The 10,661-nt window shown below is 49.5% G+C and overlaps 1 protein-coding gene across 1 annotated transcript in view; it reads right to left on the reverse strand.

Annotated features, from left to right (window-relative positions):
• Positions 1-696: 696 nt before the first annotated feature.
• Positions 697-10,661, reverse strand: part of MDS2 (myelodysplastic syndrome 2 translocation associated) — a 28,886-nt gene continuing 18,921 nt past the window's right edge. Inside the window, exons 4-7 of the mRNA XM_031936135.1 lie at positions 2,334-2,470; positions 1,790-1,905; positions 1,122-1,191; positions 697-790 (exon numbers count right to left, since the gene is read on the reverse strand). Coding sequence (XP_031791995.1) covers positions 697-790; positions 1,122-1,191; positions 1,790-1,905; positions 2,334-2,470 — 417 coding nt within the window. The remainder of the gene's footprint in view (positions 791-1,121; positions 1,192-1,789; positions 1,906-2,333; positions 2,471-10,661) is intronic.

A 10,661-nucleotide genomic window follows, 5' to 3' on the forward strand; every position in this document is an offset into this window, starting at 1 on the left:
ATAATCCATAGAGGACACAGATGACACCCACATTGATAACTAAATGAATAATTATCCGATAACTACCTCCAGGGAGAGGTAGTGATGAGGAGGCGTCACAAGGAGGCTTCTGGGGAGCTGGTTATGTTCACTTCTTGACCTAGGGGCAGGTTATGCAGATGGGTTCATTTTGTGAAGGTGTATTGAGCTGTACACAGGATTTGTGTGTTTTTGTGTTTGTTATACTTCAGGAAAAACTTAAAAAGATAAATTGCACAGGCCGGGTCCTAGCACTATGGGAGGCCAAGGCGGGTGGATCACTTGAGGTTAGGAGTTTGAGACCAGGCTGGCCAACATGGTGAAACCCCGTCTCTATTAAAAATATAAAAATTAGCCAGGCGTGGTGGTGCACACCTATAATCCCAGCTACTCAGAGGCTGAGACAGGAGAATTGCTTGAACCCGGGAGGTGAAAGTTGCAGTGAGCTGAGATCATGCCACTGCACTCCAGCCTGGGTGACTGAGTGAGACTCCATCCCCCAAAAATAATAAAACAAAATAAAATTTAAAAAGATAAACGGCATAAGTAGATGTATAATTATAGATTGTGTTAAGTGCTTTGAAACAAAACTCATAGGTTATAGGAGACAGTATTTTTTAATCAGCTAGGACTGCTATAACAAAATACCACAAACTGGGTGGCTTAAACAACATACATTTATTTCTTACAGTTGTGGAGGCTGGGAAGTCCAAGATTAAGGTGCCAGCAGATTCCTGGTGAGGGCTCTCTCCCTGGGCTTGCAGACAGCCACCTTCTTTTTTTTTTTTTTTTTTTTTTTTTTTTTTTTTTGAGACGGAGTCTTGCTCTGTCGCCCAGGCTGGAGTGCAGTGGCCAGATCTCAGCTCACTGCAAGCTCCGCCTCCCGGGTTCTCGCCATTCTCCTGCCTCAGCCTCCCGAGTAGCTGGGACTACAGGCGCCCGCCACCTCGCCCGGCTAGTTTTTTGTATATTTTTTAGTAGAGACGGGGTTTCACCGTGTTCGCCAGGATGGTCTCGATCTCCTGACCTCGTGATCCGCCCGTCTCGGCCTCCCAAAGTGCTGGGATTACAGGCTTGAGCCACCGCGCCCGGCCGACAGCCACCTTCTTGCTGGGTCCTCACATGGTGGAAAGAGAGTGATCTCTTTTCTTCTTCTTACAAAGCCACCCTTCTCTGTTTATAGTTTTATAACATTGGTAATCAGTGATGGTAGCATCTGTCATTTATTGAACACCTATGTTCCAGAAACTTTACTATGAAATAGGTACTATTGTTGTCCCTCATTCCAGACGAGGAGGCTGGGGCTCACTTGCCTGTTTCTGGTAGATGGAGAATCTGTCTCATACCCTCTGACCCCACTGTCACTGTCTCTGAGCCAGCCATGCCTCAGGATCAGGCCTGGGCTGCAGGTAGAGGGCATTGGGGAGCTTTCTATTTCCCTTACTACTGGTCCCAGTGATGTGGAGGATGACAGCCTGGAGGGAGGTGTCTGGGGCAGCATCTGGCCAGGCGCCTGGTGGGGCAGTTTGCGCAACTGCCTAGAATGAGCTGCTTAGCCTCCCCACTTTCCTGAGAACCCAGGGCAAGGGGGGTGTCTGGGAGGGAGGAGGACAAAGAGACCCTGTCACCTGGGTCACCACCTAGAGTGGCAGTTGGGGAGGAAGTGGGACATGCTGGCTGCCTTCTCCAGCCCTGGTCTCTTTCCTTCCCATCCCCTGGGCCTGACTTCAGTGCCCACCTCTAGGAGGGAGAGTCAGAGAACCAGACTCACCTGCCTCTGAGCAACTGTGGAGGCGACAGCCAGGTCTTAACGGCCTCTCCAGGGTCAGCTGAGGCTTGCCACGGGCACCTCCCCTCACAGCTGGACTGCTGTTCAGAATGTTGCAGCTGCAAGACATTGGAGAAGCAAGGAGGATGAGCAAGGAGCTGGTGCCAGGGGAGATCAGGGAGGAAGGGAATCAGGGCACCTTCTGGTCTCCCCAGTTCCTGAAAATCTATTGTCAGGCTCTTCTTCCCCAAACAGCGTTTAAGAGAAGCCAGCCCCCTACCACAGGCTGTGCACTGCTCTGAACAACTCCAGGAGGTATCATCACATAGGTGACTACTCGTGGTTTTGTGGTTCTCTGCTGCCACCCATGCCAGCCCTGCTTGGGTCCCATCCCGTCATCCCCTCACTCACAAACCTGGTTTACCCAGCCCGACACCCAAACCCATGCTTCATTGATTCATTCTTTCCTTTAATATTTGTTTGTTAAGTGCCAGAACCATCCACAGGGCTTTAAGTTCTAGAGACACAGTAGGGTCAAGGCAGTCACCTCAGCTTTTGCAGTTTGGTGGGAAGCCTGGAGAGATGAATATTAAGCAGACACAATGAAAGCTGGCTTGATAAAACGCCAATTAACCCCCTTGGGAATTCACCAGCAGTCTCCGTTCTCTCAATAAAACCCACAGCCTGGAACTCAGGAGACAACGAATGTTCAGAGCCAGGGTTTCCCTCTGCAACCTGCCCCTGCACATCTGGTTTTATCTAAAGTCCTGGTATGTGCCTACAACCAGCTCCAACTACTACCAGGTCAGAACACAGGGCTTCTACCGGGTAAATACAAATATTTAACCACTTACACTTATGATAAGTACTTGGCAGGAGAAGCATTGCAAGTGTGTAACATGGGAATTCGACCCCATTTTAGCAATCCAGGAGGAGGGCTTCCCAGGAGAGGTGACTTTTAAGAGGTGACTTTTGGCCGGGCGCGGTGGCTCAAGCCTGTAATCCCAGCACTTTGGGAGGCCGAGATGGGCGGATCACGAGGTCAGGAGATCGAGACCATCCTGGCTAACACGGTGAAACCCTGTCTCTACTAAAATACAAAAACTAGCCGGGCGAGGTGGCAGGCGCCTGTAGTCTCAGCTACTCGGGAGGCTGAGGCAGGAGAATGGCGTAAACCCGGGAGGCGGAGCTTGCAGTGAGCTGAGATCCGGCCACTGCACTCCAGTCCGGGCGACAGAGCGAGACTCCGCCTCAAAAAAAAAAAAAAAAAAAAAGAGGTGACTTTTAAGTCTGACTCAAAGTTGACCCAGACTTCTTGGGGGAGAGAAGAAGCCTTCCTGGCCCCTCAACAACACAGATTGCTCAGCCACAGTCAGACAACCCATGCCACCAGCGTGTCACCAAGATTTGACAACTGAGACTCTCAGACACTCTCCCTCCCTGGCACACATACACACTCATACACACGATGGCAGCCATGGGACGGCCCGGCAGCCGGGTGCCTTTGTTCCCCACTTCCAGCCTGATGGCCGCCCCAATAGTCGGTCCTTTGCTCCTTCGCTCTGCTTCCCATCAGTCCCCTCCTTCTGGGAGTCACAACTCCCTGGGTTGTGACTCTGACTTCATATTCACTGGCCATGTGACCCTGGGCACATCACTCAAGCTCCCAGCTACTGCTCCTCCACTGTCAATGAGGGTCATGATCCTCCCCGCCTCTGAGCACCACAGGGAAGGTTAAGGCTCATAATTCCCAAAAAGCACCTCTGCAGCGCTTATCCCTTCACAGTGGCAGCTCTGCTTAGCACAGTTGCTGTCACAGTCATTCGCTGTGGCCTTGCTCTGGCCCCACCCCCATACCCCTCATTCTCTCAGCCTACTGTCCTTGCACTTCTGCCTGGGCCTCCTCTCTCTCTCCTCTCCCTCTTTCCGGAGCCTGAGACCCAGAATTCCTGAAGGGCTGGGGACAGGGAAGGGGCAGCCAGCTCCCAAACAGAAATGTCACCTGCTTGGAGTCCCCAGTGGAGGGTTGGGGTGGAAGCTTTCTGCTCAGCCTTGAAAACCCTACCCTAACTCCCCACAGAGCCTTATACAGGCTCAAACCTGCATCAGGTCAAACCCCACCCCAGAGACAGAGCTGGGTAGGTCAGGCCGCTACCTGAACCTGTGTCGCCGTCTACAAGCCAGCCAGGGAGGGGACTGGCCTCGCCCCCTCAGGGGGTGCAGATGCTCTGGGACCTAAGTCCACACTGAGGACAGCGGGAGGTGGAGAGCACCTCACGGAGTGGGATTTGAATCCCGGGGCCTCCTCTACTCCTCTGGATCATCTTTGAGAAGTTGTCTCTCCTCTCCAAGCCTTGGCCTCCTCATTGGTAAGATAAGGCTGGACAATTCCTGCCTACCACCCACTCAGGGTTGTTGGGAGAAACAGAACTGAGAAGAGGGCCGAAGGGAATCCTGTCAAGCCTCAGAACCAACGCCTTTCCGTCGCCCGTTGAGCTCTACATTTTGGCCAGCAGATGGCGCCATAGAAGCGCCAGTGTCTCAGCTCCAGGCCCGGGACATTTGTTAAACGCGGCGAAACTGTTACTCAAGATCCCAAACTCTGGAGCTGATGGATCTCAGATTCTACACCCTTAAGATGCGCGTGGTGGCTCATGCCTGTAATCCCAGCACTTTGGGAAGCCGAGGTGGGTGGATCACGAGGTCAGGAGTTCGAGACCAGCCTGGCCAACATGGTGAAACCCAGTCTCTACTAAAAATACAAAACTTAGCCTGGCATGGTGGCGGGCACCTGTAATCTCAGCTACTCAGGAGACTGAGACACGAGAATCGCTTGAACCCGGGAAGCAGAGGTTGCAGTGAACCGAGATTACGCCACTGCACTCCAGCCTGAGCGACAAAGCAAGACTCCATATCAAAAAAAAAAAAAAAAAAAGATTACACCTTCTTAATAGCAATGTGACTGGGTAAACTGCTTAACCTCTCTGAACCTCAGTTTCCTCATCTGGCATCCCTTCTTCTGGGGTTGTTGGAGGATTGATTTGCTCCAAGATGCAGACTGCAGCGTCAGTGCTCAGTGACATGACTGGTACAACACACTAAAGAGCGAGGCTGCAGCTCCGTCTTCCATCCCTGCTAAGAGCCCCTGGCTTCAGCCACATCCCATGCCCACTCCAGCAGGTCCCCAGGTTTCACTCACGCCCTCTGCCCTCTGACTGGAATGTTCTCTCCCTTCTTGTTTCATGATTTCCTAGGAACTTTGAGACTTCTTGGGTTTTTCCTAATTGTATTTTTAAAACTTTATCCAGGTATTATTTATAGATCATACAATTCACTCACTTTAAGGGTACAAGTCAACAATTTTCAGTAAGTTTATCAAGTTGTGCTCAAGATTTGATTTTCAAAATCCTGCATCTCAAATTCTACCTCTTTCTTGAGTCCTAGACCACGTGTTCAGCTGCCCCTTGGCTGTTGTCCCTTGGCTGTCCCCTGCCCCCACCAACTCGGTACATCCCCAGCCAGATCCATAACTGTCCTCCCTTCCCTTCTCCTCTCCCAGGTTTCCCATATCCCTTCTTGGCCAGCAATCCCACCCTTTTTCTCTACGATCTTAGCACTTTGTTCAAGACCTGGTACATAGTAGGTGCTCAATAGAGGTTTGCTAAGTGGGCTAGGCACATGGCTCACACCTGTAATCTCAACACTTTCGGAGGCTGAGGTGGGCAGATCACTTGAGGTCAGGTGTTCAAGACCAGCCTGGCCAACATGGTGAAACTCCATCTCTACTAAAAAATATAAAAATTGGCCGGGCGCGGTGGCTCATGCCTGTAATCCCAGCACTTGGGGAGGCCGAGGCGGGCGGATCACGAGGTCAAGAGATTGAGACCATTCTAGCCAAAAAGGTGAAACCCCATCTCTACTAAAAGTACAAAAATTAGCTGGGCGTGGTGGACACTCACCTGTAGTCCCAGCTACTTGGAAGGCTGAGGCAAGAGAATTGCTTGAACACAGGAGGTGGAGGTTGTAGTGAGCTGAGGTCGCGCCACTGCACTCCAGCCTGGCGACAGAGCGAGAACTCCATCTCAAAGAAAAAAAAATACAAAATTAGCTGGGCATGGTAGTGCGCGTCTGTCATCCCAGCTACTTGGGAGGCTGAAGCAGGAGAATCGCTTGAACTCAGGAGGTGGAGGTTGCAGTGAGCCGAGATGGAGCCACTGCTCTCCAGCCTGGGTGACAGAGCAAGACTCCGTCTCAAAAAAAAATAAAAGTTTGCTGAGTGAATGAATAAAACCAATGTGACTCTTTACCCACGTTTGATTGTTCACCTCTCACCTCCCACCACCCAGTCACCTGTTAGATCTACCTTGGAACTGTCTGCTCAGTGTTCACCCTTCCCAGAGCCCTGCTGCCCTGGCCTCATATCCACTCCCTGCCTCACTGTCTCTCCTCTGTTGTTTTTTACTTCCTCTCTGCCCCATCCCAGAGTGACTTCTCAGAAAAGCACACGTGATCCCACCACCTTCTCCCTAAGAATGTGCTACCCACTCATCTGCAATGATGTCAACACCCCCAAATCTAACACCAGCAGCCCCCCGGGATTTGGTCCCAGCCCATCTCTTAGCCTCAGACTCAACCCTCTCCTTCCCCTCTCCAACTCTCTCAGGTTCTAATCATCCCAAACCACAAGAGCTGTATGACGCCATGATTAAAAGGCAAGATAGGGTCAGGCTTCCTGGAGTCCACATCCCAGTGGCAGCGCCTCTCTGAGCCTCAGCTTCCTGGTCTGTAAAATGAGAGTGATAATACCACCGACCTTGTAGAGTTGTTGGGAGGATTAAACGAGGTGATGAAGGTAAAGCACTTAGAAAGGGCTTGGTACACGATCCATACTCAATGTTAGTTTCATTTCACTGACAATTCCCAGCTGAATTTCTGCTCGCCAGCGATAGACTGTCTTTCTCCTTTCTGTCCACCAGGGGTGCTGCAACCTATTTCACCATGCGGGGGAGATCCGCTCCATCTGGGAGGCCTTCCCCAGGTCAGCTTTAGCCAGCCCTTCCTGGGTCACAGAGCTTACTCACTGGGACCTCTGTTGCCACCTCTCCCAGGGCCAATCCAACCCCACGTCTTGCCCCACTTACCTCCCAAGCAGCCCTCAAATTTCTCCCCTTCTCTCAATCCCCTGCTGTCTCCCTGGCGCAGTCTGCCATCATGCTCATTATGCACCCACTCTCCCCTTCTCTCTACCCCATTGCTGCCTCCCCGGCACCAGCTGTCATTGTGCCCATGCCTCGCCCACTCTGCCCCTCCAGTGTTCCATCCAGAGTGGACAGCTGTCCTTACTGTCCTTCCCTGAAGCCTTCACTGGTTCCTAAGTATGGTCCACTAGAGCCTCAGCTGCATAACTCACCCCTTCCTTCTGCCAGCCGGGTTCCAGCCACACTGGCCTCACAAGCACCCTGCCCTCTCCCAGCTCAGGGCCTTGGCACATGCTGTTTCTGCCTCCTGGACCCTCTTTCCTCACCCTATCAGTCCTTATTCAACTGCTTCAGATGCTGACCTCCCCAGAGATGCCGTCTCTGACCCTCCCACCACCAAGTACATCAAGGTCTCCCGCGATGTCTTCATAGCACTCTGTACTTCCTCTCCTTAACTCTTATCACCGTTTATAATTATGTATTTGAGTGGCTATTCGAGGAATATCTGCCTCCCCACTTCCTTTAAAAGCTTCCTGAGAGCAAGGCTGTGGATGTCTTTCATTATGTCCCCAGAGGGCTGGCATATGCCAGAGGAATGAATGAATAAAAAGGGGCTATTTCCTTATGTGTCTTTCTCCCATGTCAGGTCCCCAAGGGCAAGGCCATAACCCAGGCCCATATTCCCAGACTGATCCCCTACCCCACCTTGGCCTGGAACTTCAGTGAGAATCAACAAATGTTGTATGGATGAATGATAACACCCTTTTCCTGGTTTCCTTAAGGTTGATATTTTAACTACTCTTAAAGAAACTGTGATGTGTTGTGATACAATTTATTTATTTATTTATTTGTTTATTTATTTATTTTTGAGACGGAGTCTCGCTCTGTTTCCCAGGCTGGAGTGCAGTGGTACAATCTTGGCTCACTGCAACCTCCTCTTCCCGGATTGAAGCAATTCTCAGCCTCCCGAGTAGCTGGGACTACAGGCGCGTGCCACCACGCCTGGCTAATTTTTTATATTTTTAGTAGAGACGGGGTTTCACCACGTTAGCCAGGATGGTCTCAATCTCCTGACTTTGTGGTCTGCCTGCCTCGGCCTCCCAAAGTGCTGGGATTACAGGCGTGAGCCACCACGCCCGGCTGATAAAATATTTTTAATAATAATATCTACATGGGCATTGGAGCTGGCTCTCACGACCCACTTATTCTCCCAGGAAAGCATATTCTTTGATCACGAATATCTCTGCAGCCCTCTGTAATTCACTTTCCCAGCCCTGATTGACCCTATGGGATTGGCAAGACAGTGTCACTATTTTCCTGCTTTTACAGAAGAGAAAAATAGAGATTTAGGAAAATTAAGGGGCATGCCCACAGGTGGCTGAGCTGGCCTTCTGTGTCCCAGCCCTGTGAGTTACCACTCCATACCTCCCAAAGCCTAGACTTTAAGCCACCCCACTGTACCCAGGGCCTAGTGCAGCCACTGGTGAGAAGGAGGAGGGCTAGTAATGGTTGTTGAATGAATAGATGAGTGAATGAATGCTGGAAAGTCTTTTCAGGAGAGGGCCTTAGCTTCAGGGGCCAGACCCCAGGATACTCTCTTCCCCCTGGAGAGACCACCTAAAGATGCTTTCTCTGGTCAGGGCTCTATCTTAGCTGGGAGCCTGTAAGGAGAGGAGAAAAAGGGTTCCAGGCAAAGGGAAAAAGAGTCTCATACTGCAGCATCTCCTGAGTACAGCACTTAACAGTTTGCAAAGCCCTTGAATTCACTGCCTCTCCCTGGGATTTCAAAGGAGCTCTTCAAGAAGCCAGGGCAGAACAAATAAACACACAAGGAAAAAATAAAGGAAGAAAAGCTCTTTTTCTCTCTTTGCAAAGCCAGTATGTGTGTTCTTGGTAAACACTTGAGACCTATGCTGTCCAATGCAGTAACCACTAGCCACATGTGGCCACTTAAGTTTAAATTAATTAGAATTAAATACAATAAAAATTTCATTTTTCAGTCTCACTAGCCACATTTATTTATTTATTTTGTTTTGAGGCAGAGTCTTGCTGTGTTGCCCAGACTGGAGTGCAGTGGTGCGATCATGGCTCACTGCAGCCTCAATGTCCTGGGCTCAGGCGATCCTTCCTCCTCAGCCTCCCAAGTAGCTGGGGCTACAGCCACACACCACCATACCCAGCTAATTTTTGTGTTTTTTTGTAGAGACAGGGTTTTGCTGTGTTGCCCTGGCTGGTCTCAAACCCCTGGGCTCAAGTGATCCGCCCACTTGGACCTCCCGAAGTGCTGGGATTACAGACATGAGCCACAGGGCCCGGCCAACTAGCCATATGTGAAGTAGTTCCTATGTGGTTAGTGGCTATAATAATATTGAACAAGGCAGATAGAAAACATTTCCATCATCACAGAAAGTTCTATTGGATAAAACCGATTTATGACATATAAATAAGCAAAAGGAAGGGAGGAAAAACACCTGTCATTCCATTTCCCAAAGAAAACCACTGTGAACATTTTGGCATGGATATTTCCAGTTTTTTCTATGGGTGGGCAACATATATATATATTTTTCAAAAATGGGTTAATACTCTACAGTCTGTTTTATGACCCGTTTTTTCACTTACCAAATTACTGTAAATATCTTTTCTATAACGTATTTTTAAACGGGGGTACAATGTTTGTATGACTACTATAATTTACTTACTCAGTTCTCTACTTACATGTATTTGTGTTGTCCTCCATTTTTTTAAACTATCAAGGCAATTATTTTTTTTTTAATTTAAACATTTCATGTGACAAGAGCTGTATTTTATTTTGATATCAATTCATTAGTTTTGTAAAAGTGGTAGATGCTCCTTATAGGAAAGTAAATAAAATACATGATGTGCAAAGAAGAAAAACTATTTCCCCAAATCCCTCTACCCCCAAATAACCGTATTTTCTTTCAAAAAAAAATTTTTTTTTTTTTTGAGATGGAGTCTCACTCTGTCGCCCAGACTAGAGTGCAGTGGCCCGATCTTGGCTCACTGTAACCTCTGCCTCCTGGGTTCAAGCGATTCTCCTGCCTCAGCCATCCAACTAGCTGGAATTACAGGCACATGCCATCACGCCCAGCTAATTTTTGTATTTTTAGTAGAGACGGGATTTCCCCATGTTGGCCAGGCTGGTCTCGAACTCCTGACCTCAAGCGATCCACCGGCCTCAGCCTCCCAAAGTGCTGGGATTACAGGTCTTTGAATTTTTTATTGTAAGATCTGTCTTTCTCTCTCTCTCCCTTCCTCCCTCCCTCCCTCTCTCTCTCTTTTTCTCCCTTCCCTTCCCTTCCTTCCCTTCCCTTCTTCCTTTCTTTCTTGACAGGGTCTCACTCTGTCACCCAGGCTGGAGTACAGTGGCACAATCAGGGCTCACTGCAGCCTTGACCTCCTGGGCTCAAGCAGTCCTCTCACTTCAGCCTCCAGAGCTACTGGGACCACAGGCGTTTGCCACCACATCTGGCTAATTTTTTTTTAGAGGCTGGATCTCACTACATTGCTCAAGCCAGTCTCAAACCCTTGGCATCAAGTGGTTCTCCTGCCTCAGCCTCCCAAAGTGCTGAGACCACAGACATGAGCCACCACACCTGACTAGATTTTTCTTTTCTTTCTTTCTTTCTTTCTTTCTTTCTTTCTTTCTTTCTTTCTTT

Source organism: Piliocolobus tephrosceles, chromosome 1 (assembly GCF_002776525.5).
Source record: "Piliocolobus tephrosceles isolate RC106 chromosome 1, ASM277652v3, whole genome shotgun sequence".
In the NCBI taxonomy this organism is placed as follows: Eukaryota; Metazoa; Chordata; class Mammalia; order Primates; family Cercopithecidae; genus Piliocolobus; species Piliocolobus tephrosceles.